This window comes from Eubalaena glacialis, chromosome 4, assembly GCF_028564815.1.
Source record: "Eubalaena glacialis isolate mEubGla1 chromosome 4, mEubGla1.1.hap2.+ XY, whole genome shotgun sequence".
NCBI lineage: Eukaryota > Metazoa > Chordata > Mammalia > Artiodactyla > Balaenidae > Eubalaena > Eubalaena glacialis.
The window spans coordinates 27,152,720-27,174,126 of NC_083719.1; the positions used below are offsets into that span (position 1 = coordinate 27,152,720).

The window sequence follows — 21,407 nt, forward strand, 5'->3', positions numbered from 1 at the left end:
TCTCTCCTCTTATCTGCCTGCCATCAAAATGTCCTTGTCCCTGATCTCCCCTTTAACTGATGGGGACATTAAGGGTCATGTCTTTTCAAAAGACTCTTGAGAAACACTGCCCCAAACCCTCTGCTTTCCTCATTTGCATTTGGAACTGTTGGTTTGTGGTGAGAAAGACAGAACCACCTTACGATATGCTTGAGTACATGTGAATACCACAGTGAGGCCCTGGGATAGCCTAGCCTTGTGCTTAACTTTGGTAGCTTTCTCCCACTAGTCTCCATCTGAGAGCTTTACAGGCTTTCTCAGATATCCAGACAACCCTGGGGGTGAGATTACTGCTGGGTTGTCCACTCTTACTTTACAAGAACAGCTGAGGCATGTATCATTCTCTGCTGTCTTGTCTGGAGCACAAGCATTGAGGAATTCACCTATGAATTTGTCTCCCCAAAGAGAAATGAGAAATTTGTCTCCCCAAAGAGAAATGAGAAAGACTCTGCTCACCGTCACAGATAGGAGCCATGTCAGGAATGGCAACTCTTTACGCTCAGTTAAAAAAGAACTAGATTTCTTTTTTTTTTTTAATTGAAGTGTAGCTGATGTACAATATTATATAAGTTACTGGTGTACAATATAGTGGTTCATGATTTTTAAAGGTTATATGCCATTAATAGTTATTATAAAATACTGGCTATATTCCCCACATTGTACAATGTATCTTTGTAGCTTATTTTATATCTAATTGTTTGTACCTCTTAATCCCCTATTCCTATATTGCTCCTCCCTCCTTCCCTCTCCCCACTGGTAGCCACTGGTTTGTTCTCTATATCTGTGAGTCAGCTTTGGAAAAGAACTAGATTTGTATTCAGCTTTTCCCATGATAGAGAATTAAAAAGAAACCACACTAACAAATAGACATGGCTGACAGGTGCTATCAGGGAGAAAGGCCAAAGGCAAAAATGGCTTTCTTTTACGTGGAATAGCTGCCACTGGCCAGCACCAGAGGACAAAATCAAGGGAACTGAGATGAAATGACGGGAGAGCATGCTTCCTTGTTCTGGGCAAACTCCCCAGAATGAGCGGAAGATGGTGAACGATTTCCATCTTGTTTGAACAATAGACACTTTGATGCACAGCACAAATCATTATCATCCTGGAGCTGGTCCCTCATGGGGGTCAGCTTAACCAGCTGCCTTGTGTGGAGTCCATCTATGCGCCAGTGGGGGGCGGCGGTGCTGTTTGGTGGAGACAAAACTCCTAGGGCTCATGAACTGTATTTGTTCTCTTAACTCTGGCATCGAGCAGGGGAATGGCTGCATTTAGGAATTTAAGGAAGACTCATGACTAGTGACAGTAAGGAAGGGCTTTCCGGCTAGAAATGAGGCTTACTACTAGAACAGGTGGGTCAGAAGAGGGAACCCTGCTTTCTTCCTTTAGTGACCACCGCCTTATCTGTCAGGCAGGATTTTGAGGTCCCAGTGTTGTTCTGGCCAGAGGCGGGGGGACGGACCAGATGACCGCGTTCCTTTCAGCCTGGGGGTCAGCGGAAAATGTTCCAAAGGCAACTTAATACTCTGGATTTATTTTTCTCCCTCGTTTTTCTTTAATTGGCACTTCCAATTTTCAGTGTCTATAATGTGCTAATGGGCTTTCCTTCCATTAAAAAACACGTGTGGATGTGAGAATGTTCTCCTAGAGAAAAGACGGTCTCTGGGGTTTTGCTTCTGGCTTGAGGTCCTATGAGGTAGGTGTTATGAAACGTCCCCCGCAGCGGGCTGGGGTGTGAGTGAACCTCAGTGGGGGCCAGCAGCTCTCCTGCTAATTTGGCAGGAGAGGGAGACACTCAGGCACTTTGAGAGGAAAGAAGGTAAATTTTGTGATTCATTTGCAAACCCAGATAAAATGAGTTTTCAGACACGGGCATGTATTGAGAGCCTATCTATTCTCTTCTACCATTAAGCCTGTTAGGACAGAAGTAATCCAAGTTCATGTTTTTCAGCCAGATAATTATTCTTCCCATCCTGATTGTAGAGGGGCAGCTCAGAGGGCATATCAAGAAGGAAGGAAGCTCAAGAGCCAGACAGGGGGTGGTGCTGGGACACGTGTCCAGTGCTTTGGATGGCCAATGGCAGCGTGGCGGCCCGGGGTTAGGATTTTGAGAAGGAGGATGGAAAGAGGTGGACAGGTGATGTCCAGCAGCTGGTACTTCACAGTCTAAGTAGGGGCCGTCTTAGGCTCCCTCAGAACAAGGAATATAGATGGAACAACTCTCACTTACAGAATGCAGGGAGATGGCACGTGAGCGATGTCTTTAGGTTCTCAAAGTAAGGAGTGGATCGGACCAGGGCTTTTCAAAGGCATCGTATGTTTCCCATATTCCACGATTCTATGATGCTTCCCTCTGTAGCAGGGTGGTTTTTATACAATTATCAAAGGGAAGATTGATCTTTTGAAAAAATAGTTTTTATTGTGGCCTGAGGATTAAGTTACACAGCTGAAGTCCACTCATTAAAACTCATTAACTCATCAGCATGCTACTTTCTCAAGCCATGATGACTTCATGTCCTAAGTGAAAATTTCATATTCCTCTGGAAAATTGAATTAGCATAGCACAATCAGCAGAAAATTATCTTTGACTAGTAGATTTTATTTCTACACCATTCTGCTTTGCCTAAAAAAATAATGACTCTGAGACTTAAGCTTGATGGCTAACAGTAAGAGCTAATGTCTACCATTTGCTTTCACAGTCCCAAGAACTGTTTTAGATGTTTTACATGCACTCGTTCACTTAATCCCCAGAAGAGCTCTATGAGATGAGTAGATACTAAACTCCCATTTAGTCGATAAGGAAATTGAAGACTAAAGAGATCAACTAACATGTCAGGGCCAGGATTAGACTTTGGGTCTAGCAGCTAACTGAGGGGTCTCCTGTAAACCATACTCTTCTGTCCTCTGCCTCTCCCAGAGGGTCAGTGGAATTGACTAGCTTGGGCTGCACCCATCGCAGTTGGGTGGAATTAAGGACGTGACTTTGTGGAAGAGAACTGTTTGGAATATGAAAGCATGAACAAGGAGGCTTAGTTTCCATTAAGTGTAAAGTGGGTCAGTAAGATATGTTGTAATAGTAAGTAGATCCCTTATTTTTTTGAACACTGCTATTAGGAATTAGAAGCTAAGCAGGTTTCCTAGGTTTATAATTCTCTGTCTCTAGACAATAACAACAAAAGCTAACAGCGAGTGCTGACTTTTACATATTTTACGTCTATTAGTTCACTTAAACATGACAGCAACCCCTTGAGATAGGCACGAATATTTTCCTCACTTTCCAGATGGGGAAAACTGAGACCCAGAGTGGTGCAAAAACACAGCCAGGAAGTGGCAGAGCTGGGTAGCGAGCCCAGGCTCTTTAACCATTATTCTAGCCTGCCTCTCAGCACTAGGCTTTGGCAATTCTGAAATATTTGCTCCTCTGATGCACACAGGAATTACTGTCCTTCAGGGTGGGATGAGGCCAAGAAGAACTGAACGTAGAGCCATGTCTTCTGTGAATGTTTGTGTATTTGAACCAGGTGGCTCTCTTCCTCCGGGGTCTCTTTCTAGGACTGGGGCAGGAATGCCTCTCTCAATGCCTCACCGTGGTTGTCTGTGGGATGCCCATTTCACTCTGCTGCATGGAATTCCATTCTTGATGCTTTCTACTGAAATAAGAAGGCTGGAATTTGGGGGTACTCTTATACCTAATCTGTAAGCTACTAAGTGTTTCAAGATTGTATTTGCTCAGTTCATGTTCAATGAACGTTACAGTGGGTTTAAATGTGGTATCAGAACTTGCCAAATGGTGGTTATAGAAGGACACAAGGCTCAGAAGGATTAAGTGACTTCTCCAATTTCACATGAAGTTGTATGTTTCTGAGCGCAAGGGCTATCTTACTTGAGCCAGGACTCAACTGAGATAAACCAAGGGCCTGTTTCCATTCTTGTCCTTGGAGCTTGGCAGGGACTGGAGGTAGGGAGTGGTCAGATGCCCTGGAACTACTCAGAACACAAATTGGAAAGAGAAACTTAGATGTTGATGCTGGTAGAGGAGAGGACAGAAATGCTGGGCAGGCAGGGATGGCAGCGTCCATTCCTCTTTGCCCCCTTTGCACTCTACTAGGTGTTCAGTAGTATTTGAATATGAATGAATGGATCCCTACTGTTTTTTTAGCCATGCTCCACATTCAGAGCATGGAGATCATAGGGGCTGGTGAAGATGGAGAAGACCTCAGGGGGAAGGTTGGACTCTAGTTGGCTTGAGGTAGAGAGCAGATGTGGGAAGAAGGAGGGCATGTGTGCAGAGGCATCTATGGGCAAAGGCTGATGCACCTGGAATACTTAACCTGGCCCACAGGTACAATGTTCTTGACTTCTGTAATATCTTGTCTGCTCTCCAAACTCCCAAACGGGGGAAGGGTTTTCCTGACTAAGCCAGTGCCAGGAAAATTGTGGCATGAGTCTTGTTAGCTACTCTTTTGCACACCTCTGCCATCGCTTACGGGCCTCGAGTCTAACTTGGATTTGCCCACATTATTCCCGAATGTGAGTCATTTGTTGTCTGGGCTCACCCAGCTGGGCTTTCCTTTCCAGGTTAACATGTTTGTTGAAGGATTCCACGATGCCATTCTCCTCTACGTCCTGGCTTTACATGAAGTACTCAGAGCTGGTTACAGTAAGAAGGATGGAGGGAAAATTATCCAGCAGACTTGGAACAGAACATTTGAAGGTGAGGTTTCAGTCTACAAGGCAACAACACTCTGCAGCTGATCAAGCTGCTTCTTTCCTGGTTCTGTTTTTCTCTCTTACAACTTTGGGACCTTGCCAGTGTCTTACTTTTCTCAGCTGTAGAAGAAGGATAGTAAGTCAAGGTCAACCCACTTCACAGGCTTGTTGTGAAAATTAAATGAGATAAAGCTTGTGAAAGTGCTTTGAAAGAGTCCAACTGAAATAGGAAGTGCCTTGTCTCCTGATTACTAGATGACAACTCTAGGCTTCTTAAAATTAATCACAAGCCTCATTCACAACAAATAATCAGTTTGTGAAGAGTTCTGTGATCAATTTTAAAAGGAATAATCCCAGATATACATTTCTCTGTTCGAAACTGGGAGGTTTGAGGTGATAAGCAGGTCCATTTGAGCTCTCTGCTTATATTTTATTCCTTAAAATGGTGAATACTAGCTATTGCTTAAGAACAGAGAAGTATAAGAACAACAACAACAAAAAAAATGGCTCGTCATCTCATCACTCAAGCAATCTCCGTTGACATTTAAACATTGTACAAGAATGAGACCATTCTTGGCTGGAAAATTTGAATGCTACAAAAATGTACAAAATGAAAAGTGAAAGTTTTCCCTTCACACCCTAGTCCCCTGTCCCCAGTGTAATCACTATTAACAATTTCCTATGATTCAGCCTAAAACTATTTTATGCCTTCTGCCAGCACATATGCATTTGTATATCTTATCTAAAAAATTTACACAAAAGGGTCATACTATGAATGCCATTCCTCATCTTAGCTTTTTCACTTGTATGTCAAGTAGAAGAATTTTCCATATGAGCACTCATAGATTCAGCACATTTTTAAATGATGGTTCCATAGTTTTCCACTGTTTGGCTGTACAAGTATTTCTTTAGCCAGTCTCCTATTGATGGACACTTCAGTTGTTTACAGTTTTTGCTATTATGCAAAATGCTATTATGATCTTACACATCTTGATGAATTTTTGTGAGTACATCCAATAGGGAACATGCTTAGTCATGGCCTATCTGGGTCCAAAAGTATGTTGGTACCTTTTAAAGTGCATTAGGTATTGCCAAATATCTTCCAGAAAGGTCTACCAGTCCATATTCTTGCTAACAGCATGTGGAGTGCTAGTCTCCTCTCACCTCCCCATCAGTCAAAAAAAAAAAAATGAACATGAGACTCAATATGAGAATGATCCAGCTGCTGGAGCCCTGCGGATATCAACTTCATATTCACTCATTCATTCATTCATCAGATATTCTTGAGCACTTACTATGTGCCAGGCACCGGTCAAGGTGCTGAAGATTCAGTAGTGAACTAAAGAAATTCCCTGCAATCAACTGAGCTTCCATGGTAGTAGGGGGAACTGGCGATAAACGAATAAATACACCACTTCAGGGGCTATAAAGTAAAGCAGGTTAGGGAGCTGGAAAGTGATGGGAGGGATGTGGTAGGACTGCTAATTTAAATAGAGTTGTCCGGGAAGGTCTTTCTAATAAGCGGTGGTTGAGTATAGACCTCAGAGTAGTGAAAGAAATTATGTAGATGTTTAGGAGAGAATATTCCAGAGGCAGCAGCAAACGCAGAGACCCTGAGTGTATCTGGCAAGAGAGTGCTGAGGGCCCCCGTAAGAGCAAGGAGGCCGGTGTGGCTGAAGCAGTATGTGAGCCGCAGTGTGATGGTAGCCAGAGTCAGAGAGGTAGAGGGGCCAGATCCTGTGGGCCTGGAAGCTGCACTGAGGACCTTGGGTTTCCACCTGAGTGAGATGGAAAGCCACCAGAGGGTGTCGAGGGACAGGATCTGTCTTGAGTCTTTTTTAGACGGGGGCTTTCTGGGGGCTGAGGAAAATAAACTGTAGTATGCTGGTGGGTATCATCTGAGGACCACTGCCATACAGGTCACTGACGAGAGGTCAGGAAACCCACAACCTAGCCACTGGCTGTGACCTCAGTCCTTTGGGCTTCTTCTTTGTCACCAGTACTAAGGGGGTTGGACTAGCTGATGACTGACAAAGACCCTTTCAGTTCTGCATCATGCCAACTCGTCCTTTGAGCCCTTTAATGCACTGGGGCTATGCCTATATGTATTTATCAAGGCTAGATTTGGGGCACATATTTTTTTTTTCCCCTTGGGACTCCCATCCACTCCACTGCCTCGTCTTGCCCTTGGTTATTAGAAAGGGTAGGATGGTACAGAGAGGTCAAGTTCCAGCGAGAATTGTCTGGGCAGCAGCTATGGTGACATTTGGTGGATTTCATTTCTCCTTGGTGGTTTCAGTGGATGCCACATCTTACTCAAAACTACAGTGACATCTGCTTTAACTTTGGACAGATTGTAGGACATGAACGAATAAAATAAGCCTCCAGGATTATCTTGCTCAACCTCTGACTGCTTCAGCTGAGGAGTTGGAATCAAATAGGATAAGTCGGGGGGCATATTAGGACTGAGTCAAATTTCCCAGAAGTTGTGTCCTGTGCACTGAGAAACCAGCATGTGTGGACACGACCTTGGTAGGCCACATCCTGTTCCTAGTTACTCCTCACTACATGATGTGGTCATTTGCTCTTGGTCATCTGGGGGATATTGTTAAGGGAAGGGCAGGTGCCCACAATGGCTGGAACTCAGTTTTGTTTAGAGGGCATGGACTAAATTTTCCCATAGGCCAACCTGATGCTTCCATTCTAGGGCTGGGTCTACACAGGCAATACGAAATGAGTCCCAAAACAATCAACTGTATAGTTCAGTCTAAACTTAGAATCTCATTTGTCCAAATGTAAAGATAATTGAAGCCAAGGTAAGTTTTGACCTTGAATTGTTTGAAGAGCCCATTTTATTTGCTAAACAATGATCAATCTGAGGGTAGTCCCCAAAAGAACTATAAAAAAATCCCCAACTGTTCTAAAATTAAAAACAATTTAAATTTTAATGGTCACTGTAAGTGACCATAAAGTTGTCAAGGGAAAAATACTCTGGATGTTATTTGACAGATTTGGATTTTATTACCGTGAAACCTATGACCAAATCTCAAGGCTTTCAATAAATGGCCTGGGAGGAAGCTGAATTTCCTCTCTGTGTGAGAGGTCAGAGTGACAAGGTAAATAGGACTGTGGCTCAAACCTTGAGCTCTGCTACAGGCCAATAGAAATGAGGGTGGAAAGTCTTATTACTTATGTACAGGAAAATTCTGCCGTCAGCCTGACGATCTCACCTTATGTACAATACACTCAGGTGAAGTTTCACTTGCTAATTGGCCACCCTGAGGGTTCCCACCCCATTTCTTGGTAGAATTGTAATAGCGTAAAGTGTAATGAGGTCTTGGATTACTAGGGCCACCTTGCCTTATAAAATACTCTGCAAAACACGTAGCAGAACACACCATCCTAAACACCTCTGAACAGAACGGCATATGGTTTTGGACAGCCAATATGTTTGGAGATAAATGTATATATATTTAAATGAAATTAATTACTTAAAAGTTGTATAGACTGTCAAGGATAAGCCAGCTTGAGATAGGTGTATCCTTTGTAATCAGTCTATGTTAAGAAGACAAAGAAATCAAGATGAATAGTAGCTCCATTCTGTTTCTGGCAAAGTAGACCAAAGTCTGGAAAAATCAGTGGGCCTTCAAACAGCAACCCAGAGGACAGTAAACCCAAATACTTGCCCTCTCCAGACCACACTAGAGGATGGAGCTTTCCCTTGGGATCCCTTTTCCCAGACATTCATTTTACTTCCGGAGAGAACCACATCAGTAGAGGTGCCAATTAAGAATTACACTGAACTTTGCCACAGTTTAAATTGAAAGAAAACAAATACTTAGAATGTGGCTGACATATAAATTCTCTTAGTTAATGAAAATTGCAATATAGACATATTTAATATCAACTAATAGTATATACGTATTTGCTTTTATTGATTAGCTGCTGTAAGCCACCATTGCTAACCAAAGTAAATCCAAATCCTTTGTGTGGCACTCAAGGCCCTCCATGCTCTGGCCACCCTGTTCCAGCTGTTCCAGCTTTACATCTCACCGTTCCCTTCCATACACATGGGCCACCTCCCCCAAAACCTCACCATCCCTTGGGTTCCTTTCAGCTTTGTGTCTTTGTAAATACTAACAGGGCTGCCTTTCTGCCTAGAACACTCCCACACTCTGCTGGCTGCTTGTCCGAATCAGAGGCTTCACCAACATTCCTATAAAAGACCTGCTCTTTTACTGAGTCGTCCAGGAGTCTCCAACTAGATGTGCCAGCTCCTTCTCTGAGTGCTGTGGGCATTGTCAGATGTCCTCTCCCAGATTCCAGGCATAGCGATAGAAGTAATAACAAAATAAGAAGACGACCAACTTCTCTTAAACCCATGTTGAAAGTACTTTACCTATTTTAGCTCACTTAATCTTTTCAGCAGCCTCTTGGCAGGGAGGTACTATTATGCCTCCTTTACAGTCCTGGAGACTGAGGCTCAGTGGGCTAAATCCTTGCCCAAGGTCATAGGCTAGGAAATGTGAAAGCTGGGACTCAGATGCAGGCAGTTGGATTCCAGCGCCACCAAAATAAACCCCTTGTCCAGGCTGCCTCTCTCTTGAGCAGACACTGTGTCCAGATCATCTTTGCCTTAGCATTAAATTCAGCCCCTAGTTATCACTGGATAAACAATGAATGCTTTATTGTATCTATATGAGGTGATGAATGTTAAACTCATTTCACAGTATCTGTAAGTCAAACCTTTATGCTGTACACTTGAAACTCACACAGTGAGATATGTCAGTTACATCTCCATTAAACTGGAAGACAAAAACAAAACCCCCCGAACAATGAATGAATGAACACAAGTGCGGTAAAACTCGCTCGTCTTTGCTCTTGGCTCCCATGACCTGCGAAGCAGGCCCTTTGCTCTCCTGGGCGTCCAAGGACCCCATAGGCAAGCACATTCACTGAGTCCTGGGCCTGGAATGGGTCTTCTTTTATAATGTTTGCCCAGTGATAACGTGAACCCATGACAAGTCTAGGAACTGTACTACAACTCCACTTCTTGCTCTGCATTTTTCAAAAAAATGAATACAAAACTCTGGGATAAGCATACTGCTTTCAGGATTAGCCTTAATCTTTTTTCTTTCTTTAACATATTCCCCGAAGAAGGTCATTTGTTTCTTTTTCTTTTCATTTTTAAATGGAGAAATGTTAAGAATTTAGGAATGCAGACACAGATGAAATTACAATGTCTTTTCAAATGCCAACAAAAATGCTCCGAGTTTGATGAGATTCCCTGTGGCATGAGTTTGTTTAAAAAAGTCCCGTCAATTCATTTTCTTGTTTTTGTTGGCGGACAGAGGCATTTTAAGTAACCAACTGGAGTTCTTTACATCTCATCCTCTAGGTATTGCCGGGCAGGTGTCCATAGATGCCAACGGAGACCGGTACGGGGATTTCTCCGTGATTGCCATGACCGACACGGAAGCGGGCACGCAGGAGGTAAGCAAACAGGACTTCTGCCACAGCCGCTCCTCTGCTTGTTGAGATTCCAAGGAATGTATTTGTCCTGGTGTCCAAATAGCTGTCCCCAAAGCAGCCTCCAAATAAAAATGAGCTGAACACAGGGCGTTTCCAAGAGAGGGCTTCCTTCTGGTTGAGGGTATCAGGGAAGACTTCAGGAAATGGTTCCATGTTTATCCTAAGTGGGGAAATCCTACCTTTCAAAAGTGGCCAAGAATCACACCTCAGTCCTAAGATGCAGGACAGCATCATCAGCTGAGAGACATAAAGTGAAATTGTGTATTTACTTCTTCCCTAAAAATTTGAAAAAAAAATTGTTTTTGGCGGGGGGTGTGTACAAACTGGACATGCACTAGTATTTCAAAAGATGATGGAGTTTCAGGATAGCATCACGAAGAGAAAAGGGGGCCCTGGACACAAAGAGGAGTTTCTGACACTTCCTGGGGTGCAAGCTCTTTGCCTCAGCTTCCTCGGCTGTAATGAGGAAATCATAATCTCTCCCTTGCTGATCTCACATGGCGATCATGAGCACCAGATAAAATGGAACCTAGAAAAGTACTATATAAACTTTACATGATAAATCTATAAATAAAGATGATAGGAACATGTAGTGTTTCAGGTCACATAAGCTGCTCCCTCTCTGCTTCTCTGAAGGGTCTCACCCAGAGTTGACGCTCCTGTCACACTTCATGCGACCCTGCATAAAGGACTGGCTCTTTTTCTCTTAGTCCACACATACTTGGCCTTTGTGGGAGGGGCTGAGCCGGCAGGACCCTCACTTGCTGCATTTACTGCACGGTTTTTTACTTTTCGATGGTCTGGGTCTCGTGTATATTCGAGTCTCCCCCTCTATAAAAGGTGGATAGTAGCAGTCTATTATAGATAGGGCTGTGGTGAGGATTCAGGAGTGCATGTGTGTAAAGTACTTGGTATGTGCTCAGGACATGCCAGTGATTGTTAGTTTGGCGATTATCTAGAATTCTTTTCATTCTGACATGAAATGGGCTATGAGAGCTTGCTGGGCCTCCTTCAGGAGAGAGAGGGGGAGGGAGTGTCACAGGCCACTCAGGAGCAGGGAGCCGGTGCCCAGACAAAAGGGAAACGGATCCCGAGAAGCTGGGTGCGAGGGGACTTCTAGGTCAGGGCTCAGGGAGCTGATGAAAGGGCTGTTGAACCAGAAACTGAGCGTGAACCTTGAACTGACCCATAAAAGAATACTGATTTTTTTCAGGGGCCACAGGAACTAATTGAAAAGGAGTTCAGCTTGGAAGTGGGGTGTAAATAGGGTAAATTCATCAGAGAGGAGAATGTAACCCCCGAAGTCAGGATGCGGAATAGTTTTGCAACCAGAGGAGGGTGAAGTGGGCAGTTCCTAAAGACGCTCTTTAATGCTTGAATTAGATGCCAAGCTCATTGAGTGGTGTGAGGCCCACTTAGCCTGGGACCCTTAAGATGGGTCCTGACCTCACTCATCCCTGAAAGGAACTGGGGCCTGACAGATGGCTGACCATGTGGGCTGCTCCGTGGCAGGTGGGAGGAGCAGCCCCCTCTCCCGTGAGCAAGGGAAAAGCCGTGCCTTCCCTGCTTATTGCTTTCTGTATAACCACCTTCCCTGCCATGCGGAGCCCGCTCTCCATAAATTACGCTCACCTTAGGAGCACTGTTGGCGCCTGCAAATCTTGACTTACAAAGTCCTCAGAAACACACCATTGTAGTCAGTGTGAAGGACAGGGGAGCCCACTCTGTGCCTCCTTTGGAACCAGATAACTTTGACCTTTCAGTGCGCATATGTATATATTTTTTGCCTTTATATAGGTTATTGGTGATTACTTTGGAAAAGAAGGTCGTTTTGAGATGCGGCCGAACGTCAAATACCCTTGGGGACCTTTAAAGCTGAGAATAGATGAAACCAGGATGGTGGAGCACTCAAACAGCTCTCCTTGCAAAGCATGTAAGTGTAGAGACTTAATTCGCTCTGTGTTTCATCATCTATGGTATCAGTATAATGCAGGGGTCATGCCCTGAAAGTGCAGATTCCTGTTTCTGATGTGGTAAAACCCATGGGAACAATTCACAAACTGGCATCCGCCTAAAGCAGAGGCTTCAGCAGAGCCTTCTTCCCTTCCATCCTTTTCCAAAATGGTAGAAGGCATCTCCCTATTTTTACATCTCTTACTATAATTTCTTAGTATTTGAGGTTTACACTTTTAGGGAAGATTAATATATCAAATACTAAATGTCACTCACTTATTCATCTTTTGTTTCAAAGTTTGTATTTATCCTCTTACCCCTCAGAACCAGTGTTCCCTTAGGCACCTGAAAATTGACAAATTGGCAAATAAGTGTGAAATCTGTTATTTATGAGCAGCCTTGTCATAAATATAGAAGCAAGTGGAGGGTCTCATAAGGAGCTTAAAAGTAGGAAAATGGTTGGAAATCATTGCTTTAGCGAGACCCTTTGATAAGCTATTGAGGGAGGGCAAAGTGAGTATCGACCTTTCAGGTAACTTGTTCACTTTAGGCTAATGTATGTGTGCTCCTTATGTTTTGGGAACAGTCTTTAAACTGGGAGGTATTTGTGTATACGCAATAATTATGGGAAGGCATAAGGCAGAAATATGTTAAGAACACAGTCTCTGGAGTTACTGGGCCTGGATTTGGAATCCCACCGTTGTCACTTACTGGTTTTGTGAACCCAGGAGCGTTCCTTCCATTTCTTTAAGCCTCAGTTTTTTCATATGTAAAATGAAGGAAATGTACCCCACTCTTGGGACTGCTTTGAGGATTAAATACGAATGCATATAAGACTGTGTCCTAAACTCTTTCGACACAAGCTAGCTATTTATCATTTTTATATAATAACTGGGACACTACTGAACTTGATTGTTTCAAACTGTTACATTTTCACAAAGCTATATAAGACATTTTGACATGAAACTCTGGCTTTGGTGACAGAACATCTAAAAACAGAACATTAACCCAATGAATTTTTTCACCAAATCTTGCAGCACTTGGAAGTGTCACCATCCAAGTGACACTGAAAATGAGAAGAGCCCGCTCAGTCCCATGGTCCACATGGTTGTCTTCTCTGACTGTAAACTCAAAAGAGTGTGGCTAGATCTGAAAACTTCAGTTTCCAGTTTTCTTCAAATCCTCCTTGAACCTGCTTTATTCCCACTGTGCTCACTTTTTTTTTTTGTAACAGTCATTCATCTAGTATTTTCTTAAGTGCTTTTTAAGCTTTGCACTTGGTAAAAAACCCCAAAACCCAAAACCAAACCACAACCACCACTGCCACAACAACGAACAGGATCCCCTAGAAAATAGTTCTCAAAAAGAAAGGAAAATTGGAAAATTTGCCCCAAGTGGGAAATTGAGAAACACCTTCCAATGAATGAAAGTTTTCAATGAATGAAACGTCAGAATGAGGGATTTCTAGCTATTTCTCAAAATGAACTCAGATTATCTCTGTTTCTTTTTCAAGCAGGTGGCCTAGAAGAGTCAGCGGTGACAGGAATTGTTGTGGGAGCCTTACTAGGAGCTGGTTTGCTAATGGCCTTCTACTTTTTCAGGTTAGGACCACTTTATAAAGTTTTAACATTCACTCCCCTTAATTGCCTTTGCCACTTGCCTTTGAACGATCCTCCTTGTAACCTGTGCCTATCTTGCTCTTACCCAAAAAGCATGTGGTGAGAAGAACTGAGCCATTCCTTTGGTGTGACGCTGGTTTGGTGGTCAGTGGGTTAGCATACCAGGCAGTGGGTCAGGGTTTCTATTGCCTCCCCCTATGGGCCACAGAGCCACTGTTGTCCTTGGCTCACAAATATTCTGACCCGATTCCTACCACCCGCCACATGCATAAGTGGAGAGGGAATCTGGACAAAGGGAGAATCAACTTCCCCAGTCTCAGGCTTCCTCCAGTTTAGAAACAGGTGCTTGGCTCACCTACTGTAGAGGACGTAGTGGCTCCAAGCAGTCTATGCTCTCAGGACGTCTGTGCTCAGTATTTGAGAAGCCACATGCTTAGTGACCACTGTGGTTAAGCACCGAGTCTTGTAAAGTTGTAATATTTATGTGTGTTCAAGATACCGATAGTTTCGCATCTTGAGACCTGTTCATTCCTTTGCAATCTTTGGTGGTTGAGTTTGTGGCTTATTCTTAAGTCAGTGGACCATGATTTTTTTCATTTCTGCCTGGAACTGTAACTCCGGGTGTATGTGACTCTTTGTGGGGACAATTGTATTCCTGTACGCTTCATCTGATCTTTATCTAGCATATCGTGGGAGCTGGGGAGAGCTTCTGTGGCAGAATAGACAAGACTTAACCCACGAGGCACCCAGGGAAGAAGGGGAAGGCTTGTTCTATGGCATCTGGGAAAGCAGGCCAATTTTCCTCCTTGAATAAGGGCACAATGCCTTAGGGCACACTACTTTAATCTTTGACCAGGGTTTCATATTGTGTCACTTCTCATTTATTAACCCAAACCCAGATGTCCCTTGAGGGCATTCTTTGTAAGAGAAACCATAGTATTTTGTAGCCAAGCGAGGTTTTATTACTACATTCACTTTCCCTTTACCCAGGAAGAAATACAGAATAACCATTGAGAGGCGAAACCAGCAAGAAGAAAGCAACGTTGGAAAACATCGGGAGTTACGGGAAGATTCCATCAGATCCCATTTTTCGGTGGCTTAAAAGGAAGCCTATTCTTTTGGCTTGAGATTCTTTAAGGAGATAAATGGGATGAAAAACATCAATGGAACAGAAGGGGCGCTCTTGAAAAACTCATTCTTTTAAGCAGTTAGTCATTTTGTTGTAAAATTTCTTTAGAAGCTCAGGAACTGTTATTAATCACCCTATGCCTCCCGGCCTTTCATCTCATGACAAACAAATATAAGAATATAACGTCACTTTGTTAAATGTTCATACTGTTTCAAGGGCACATGATCAGATTTATGTTTTGAAGGTCTGATGTCTCTATATCTTGATGGCTTTTGGGGGGATTTTATGCAAGGCTATAAAATGTGTTTTTCTTAAATGAAATGTTTTATAGCTAGAATAAAATAATTTTTACAAGTAGAATATTCTTGAAAAGAATTTAACCCCAAGAAGAAGAAAACGTAATGAAAAATCTCAAGGTAGGAAGTACATCATTCCTTTCTCTAGTGCTGGTGGACAGATCTGAGGTTGAAAACTGCTCTGTCCGATGTATACATTCAGGTCCTGACTTCATATCTTGAAAAAGAATCCCCCCCTGCCCCCCGTCTCCTTCAGCGTCTCATAAAAGCTACTCTGAAAAGTTGTAACTATTAATAAGTTAAGAAGATTTATACAAGAAAAGCAAATCTGTTTCATTTTTTAATATAAAAAAGCCCTATTTCACACTAACACTTTATTTTTAAGTATTTTAATCTTATATTTTACTATTAGAAAATGTGTCTATTTTTTCATTTTGAAGATTAAATTTCACTTATATTTTAAAAGCATGGGTAAAGTGTACAACAAACCAATAATGATGAAAGATGCCTCTCTTTTTCTCCCTGTTTTCCTCTTCCCCGCGGCTGTAGCCCAATACGAATTGCTGCTTTAATTACAGAGATCTGGAAATGTATTCAGATTATAGACTCTACAGGAATACATCAATTTACCTGTTTTAAATGCAACTTGTTTTAGGGATAGACTCCTTCCAGTTCTGGCCAGTGATGAGTATCAAGACCAAGGATGAAATTTAATAGAATTAAGTCAGGTTTTATAAAAGGGAGGCGGTCCTTTTTTCTCAAGAAGAACTTTATAGCGTTAGAACTTGACAGTAAGCACAGAAACGACACACTTAATAAATGACATTTTACCAAAATTCACAATGATGATTTTGGTTAAAAGAGGGAATCTAAATAGCTACTATATTCCCTTTTAGTAAACTCCAGAGAGCCTTGCAGTCATCCACTAATAACCCATGTAACAGGGGTAGGGATATGAGGAATTTGGACAGGGTTGAATAAGTATATACCAAATCTCTACTTTGTTCCTAGTACTCTGCTCATAGGTTTAAACTCAGGTTGCCGCTTTCTTGTATAATTTGTGGAGAAAATAGACAGTGAGGGAAGAATAGGAAGTTGCCAGATCAGTGTACCACCTTATCATGACGTCGTGAGGGTCTTTCCTCAATAATGTTTGGAGCAGCTGGAAAATAGTTTTAAAAATTATCTTAATGTCTGGAAAAGACCATCTATAGGAGGAAAATAGGGCAGTTTAAGAAAATAGGGGAATCCCGGAATTGGAGCAATTCCTAGGTAGTGATGGAGGCTGTGGCTCACACTGGTAATGGTGGAGGTGAGGCAGGGCGAGTGAGAGCCGCGTGTCCTGGAAGTTGGCCTGAGCTTGCTTCCCTGGAGGCATCCACCACTCTTACTTCAGCCAGTCAAAGTGAATGGATTATTTCTGCGTGAGGCACATTTCCCCTCTATTGTTTAAGAGTGGAACGCAGGTAGTTGGAGAACATGATAAAAGAATGAACTCTGATCAACTCAAAGAACTATGTTGTAGTTCTCCATGCTGGGTGCGAATGCAAAAGTGCTGAATTCAAAACAGGATGGAAAAAGAAGGCAAGAGAGGCCAGCTCCAGAAATTCTGACACAGGAAGACAGTTTGGGAAGTAAAATCCAGGAAAGCGACGCGTGTAACATCTCAGGACTCCTCAACGTGAAAACAGCATGGAAGAGTTGCATCCTTCTTATTTTTGTGAGTTGAGAGATTATTTCTCTCTCATTTATGTTTTTCAGTGATGTTTTCCATGTATTTTAGAGATACTCATTCTCTATTATCTTGTGTTTGTAAAAAACATTAAAATTTTGAGCCTATGTGCTTATTACAGGGAAAAAACACTCTTACCTGGCTGCAGTCTTTGGGTAGAAACATTTCTAACCTTTCTAGAATTTATATAAGGGCTGTTAACTCTAACTTTTTTAAAGCAAATACCTTTTATTTCTACTTCAGGTAGAGGAATAGTTCTAAACTTAATATTATAGTCCCAGGTAAAATCTTAAAAATTTTAAGTGAGAATTTAGTCTTTTAAAAATGGTAGAGCAAATCATGAGGTTTCTGATATGTGGACGCCATTCTCTTCCAATCTTAAAGTGATCCTAGGGTTCTTAAGATTGTTTATTTACACGTCTGTTTTCTATCCTTTCTTCCTTGAAATTGTCACATGAGTTACAAAACTCTATTAAGTTTTGAAAGCTCCCTTAAGTTGGGAAACCTTTGCTAAAAGTGTAGGTGTTTGGCCCAAGGTTACCCTGGGTTAAGACTTCTGGAGATTATAACTCGGGATTGAAATTCCTAACTGCTAACATGTTTGACAACTAGTTATTCATGTGGCAACTTCGCCAGTAGCCACATATCATATGGTAAAATAAATAGGACTTTAGTTCTTAAATCGTTCTATAAATTATTATCCTGAAATCCAGGGCGTTCAGATTTCAAAAGGGATACTTTATCAGTATTTTCTTATCTGGCCAAACATAAGCAGACATTGATACAGGTCAGAATGAGTATATACTTTTTGTGTGTATACTCTTGGTGTTGGAAATACGTATAGGTTTTTATGGTCATCATCATCATCTTAGATTTTTTCTTTTCTGGACTCAGAAATAAAAGCTTTCTCTAGATGATCACTTCTATCCAGGAAGAACTTTCTGTGTAGAGTGTGGAGCTTCTCCCAGAATGACCACAGGTTCCACAAGGAAGTCCCTGTGAACACTACATTTCTTGGAAGAACCATCAGCTTGTCCTTTCCTGAACCACAGACATGGTTCCATGGGCTTTAAAATGGTTCTTTACACTTCAGAAGCTATATTTAACGGAGGAAGGGGAGAAAGGTAGGGAAAGTTAATGCCTCCTTTTCTCTTCTTCCTTAAATTCAAAGTCTTTTGCTTTGGAATGTCAGGCGCTTCTCCCTATTCACATGCTCCTGGTATCATTCACTTATTCAAGGCACCTGTGCCCTTTGCTCCCCTAATTGACCACTTTCCTTCTGGTTGCCGCTGATTTTGGGAGTGTGAGATTTGTTGTTGACCGTGAAAGTAAGGCCATTGTATAGACCTTATACAGACAGAGACAGGAATTCAGAGTAGGTCCAGTGGGCTTACCACCTTCTTGTGAGCGAGCATAAAGTAGCTATTTGTGGAAGTCTCTTAGGAGACCAAATAGAATATTATGTCACTGGTATTAAGGGAGTGTTTATAAACTGAAAGGAATGCATACCTATGTTTCTTGGAACACAGAGCATTCAGATCCTGAGTGGATGCAGTCATAAAGCCAAACACCAACCAAAATCAGGTCCCTCAGTCTACATTTCATGGGTTTTGTTTAGTTATGCCGTGTGGTTCAGTGCTTCATAAGGAAGCTGAAGATGAGCTGAGTTTCTTCTTCAGTAGAAAAAATGGAAACTAATAACATGGCTTATGTTTTGGGGGCAGTGCGGAAGCACAGAGAATGAGATGGTGCTGATCAGAGGAATCTGTTTCTTTTTCAGTGATCTTTAGAACTATAGAATGACCTATAATTTAGTTCCTCTTCAGTGAGAAGCTTGGGACACACCCAGCAAGAAGAATCAGGATCAAGCTCTTCCGAAATAAACAGAAGAGGGTAGTGTTGCCAGCTGCCAGCATCTTTACCACCCTTCCCCCCACCCCCCTATCCACTGTCCACCATGGCTCCAAAGATGCATCAGCATCATGCCCATGCAGGTAGCAGCTTGCGAATAGAACCTCCATGCTTCCTCAGGGGGAAAGAAGCCAACGTGCTGGCTGTAAGAATGTAGCTGGCTTTTGATCAGAACCCTTACCTAACTTGACCACGTGCTCCCAGGGCAGTTCAAGCCTCTGATGTGCATATACTCCAACAAACCTGGCTTCAGTTTGCAGCATGTAGAGCTTGCAAGTGTGCCCCCATAGCTAGACTCCAGGATTAAATCGACTTTCAAAAGGTGCTGGATTGGAGTTTGTTCAAATTTCTCATTAACCACTAATGTTAATTCATACCAAAGGCAAAGCAATTCTAAACCAGCTGATGCTGTTAATGTTCATATTCTAAGCCACTTCAAGCACAGTGAAAGGGTTTCAGTGGGAGCTGAGTCTCAGAAGTAAAAATCCATATGGTACAATAGCTCTTTGATGTATCAGGTGTGGGATGATTCCTAGGGTACATATTTGAACAAGCAGAATTAAGAGTTAGCAAAAGTGCTGCATTGCTTTGATTCACATGTTTAAAGACCTAAATTTCTACGTGCAAGGAATAAAGGGCCCATTCACCAGGGTAAGTCACAACATAGGCTACCAAAGTGTTTTCTATTTGCTAGGAGAACAAAGCTGTCATAGCACATAATAATTGTGCAGAGAAGGTTGAGAAAGAGGAAAATTTGGATTTTGAGACAGGATGTCCTATTTATTATTCAATGCCAAGATCTTAAAATGTTCAGTGTGGTGTGTCTTACAAGACAGCAATGAGGTGCCCGTAACAGCCTGGAGATGCTGTGAGTTTGCACATCTTTCTGCTGGGTCCTGGGAATCTGAGCTTTGTTCCCTGTGCATGGTGCATAATTGAATCCAAGAGGACACAGAACAGACACGTGGGGGATTACTTCTGCAGCCCTTGTCTTCTGGGCCATATTATTCACTGATAATTTACATATAGGACTACCGAATAATACACACCTACCATGAGTCTGGTAGAAAAGTAAAAGTAAAAGCTGACAACTACATACAGTTTATTATTCTAATGTAAGTAGAACTATCTGCATATAATGTGATTTAATTTATTGTTGTTTTGTGTAGAAAATGAGAATTAATGACTGTGGATATAACCCCTGTTTTGTATAATATATTTTATTTCTGGTGCAAATTGGTCATTTAAGATATCTTCATTTGGTGTTTGGATATAAATGTGTATGTGTTCTTGTAAATGTTTCTGTTAAGCAAGAATGCCACATGCTCACAGTATAACAATGTGTTCTCATTAAAAAAATACATCCCACAGAAACCTTTTCCTGTTTTTAATTCAACCAACATACACTGCACATATCCATAATCTCCGACGACTTTCTGTTCTCCTAGGACCAGTTTAAGTAAAAGATTAATTAGCAGATGTGATGAATTGTGCTGTCTGAATGGTACCCATGAAAGAACTCAGGAATTTCTTCCCAGGAAAGGGAAATTTGCAGAAATAAGAAAATAATATATTATTAAAATGAGGAGTAAACCTTGAATTGGCAGGTAAGGGGAGAAATCTTTGTGAATGATATCTTGAGTCTCTACAGCTTGAGGACACCACGTAGCTACACGTTGGCCTCATATTATTATGTCCCTTGCCCACTCTGAAGAGGTCCTAAGTCAGTTTTGTCATTCTAAAGAGCTCCTCAGTTTCTAGGGTACTAAACATGTCAATAGCCTGGAGCATCTACAGGTGCCTCTGGCTTGTAAAAGCTGCTTCACTCTCTGGGAAGTTAGTCATGATTTACTTTAAGCCCAAGAAATACATAGCAATCCTCAGGGTTGGATCAATGTGCCCCGGGCCCTGCTGCTGCTGCTGCTGCTGCTGCTGCCACCGCCAGTGAGGTGCCCTGGCAATACCACCAACGACACATTGGGTACTGGAGTTTGAGAAGATTCTGCATCAGGATGCTGACTCTAGGGTTGGAGGTTGGAGTGGGGGGGGGGGCACAATGTGGGTGGTCCTGGCAGGAATGAAGGGCGGGGCCAGGAAACCTCCAGGAAACACAGGTGTCTCAGTCTACTTGGGCTGCTGTAACAAAATACCACAGGCTCGGGCTTATACAACAGAAATTTATTTCTCACAGTTCTGGAAAGTTTGGTTCCTGGTGAGGGCTTTCCTCCTGGCTTGTAAATGGCTGCCTTCTTCCTGCATCCTCACATGGCCTGTCCTATGTGTGTGTGTGTGTGTGTGTGTGTGTGTGTGTGTGTGTGTGTGGAGAGAGAGGGAGGGAGAGAGAGAGAAGGAGGAGGGAGGCTCTTTGGTGTCTCTTCTTATAAGGACACTAATCCTATGATGGGGCCCCATCTTTTTGACCTCATTTAACCTTAATTGCTTCCTTGGAGGCAAATACAGCCACACTGGGGTTTGGACTTCAACAT

General features: G+C 42.4%; 1 protein-coding gene across 2 annotated transcripts in view; it reads left to right on the forward strand.

Annotated features, from left to right (window-relative positions):
- Positions 1-20,284, forward strand: part of NPR3 (natriuretic peptide receptor 3) — a 67,787-nt gene extending 47,503 nt beyond the window's left edge. Inside the window, exons 4-9 of one of the 2 annotated variants that reach the window (XM_061189162.1) lie at positions 4,618-4,753; positions 10,148-10,242; positions 12,079-12,214; positions 13,751-13,835; positions 14,844-16,998; positions 18,791-20,284. In XM_061189162.1, coding sequence (XP_061045145.1) covers positions 4,618-4,753; positions 10,148-10,242; positions 12,079-12,214; positions 13,751-13,835; positions 14,844-14,955 — 564 coding nt within the window. In that variant the 3' untranslated portion in view covers positions 14,956-16,998; positions 18,791-20,284. Of the gene's footprint in view, positions 1-4,617; positions 4,754-10,147; positions 10,243-12,078; positions 12,215-13,747; positions 13,836-14,843; positions 16,999-18,790 lie in introns of both variants that reach the window. The other variant, XM_061189161.1, reaches the window with a different exon arrangement.
- The last annotated feature ends 1,123 nt before the right edge of the window (positions 20,285-21,407 follow it).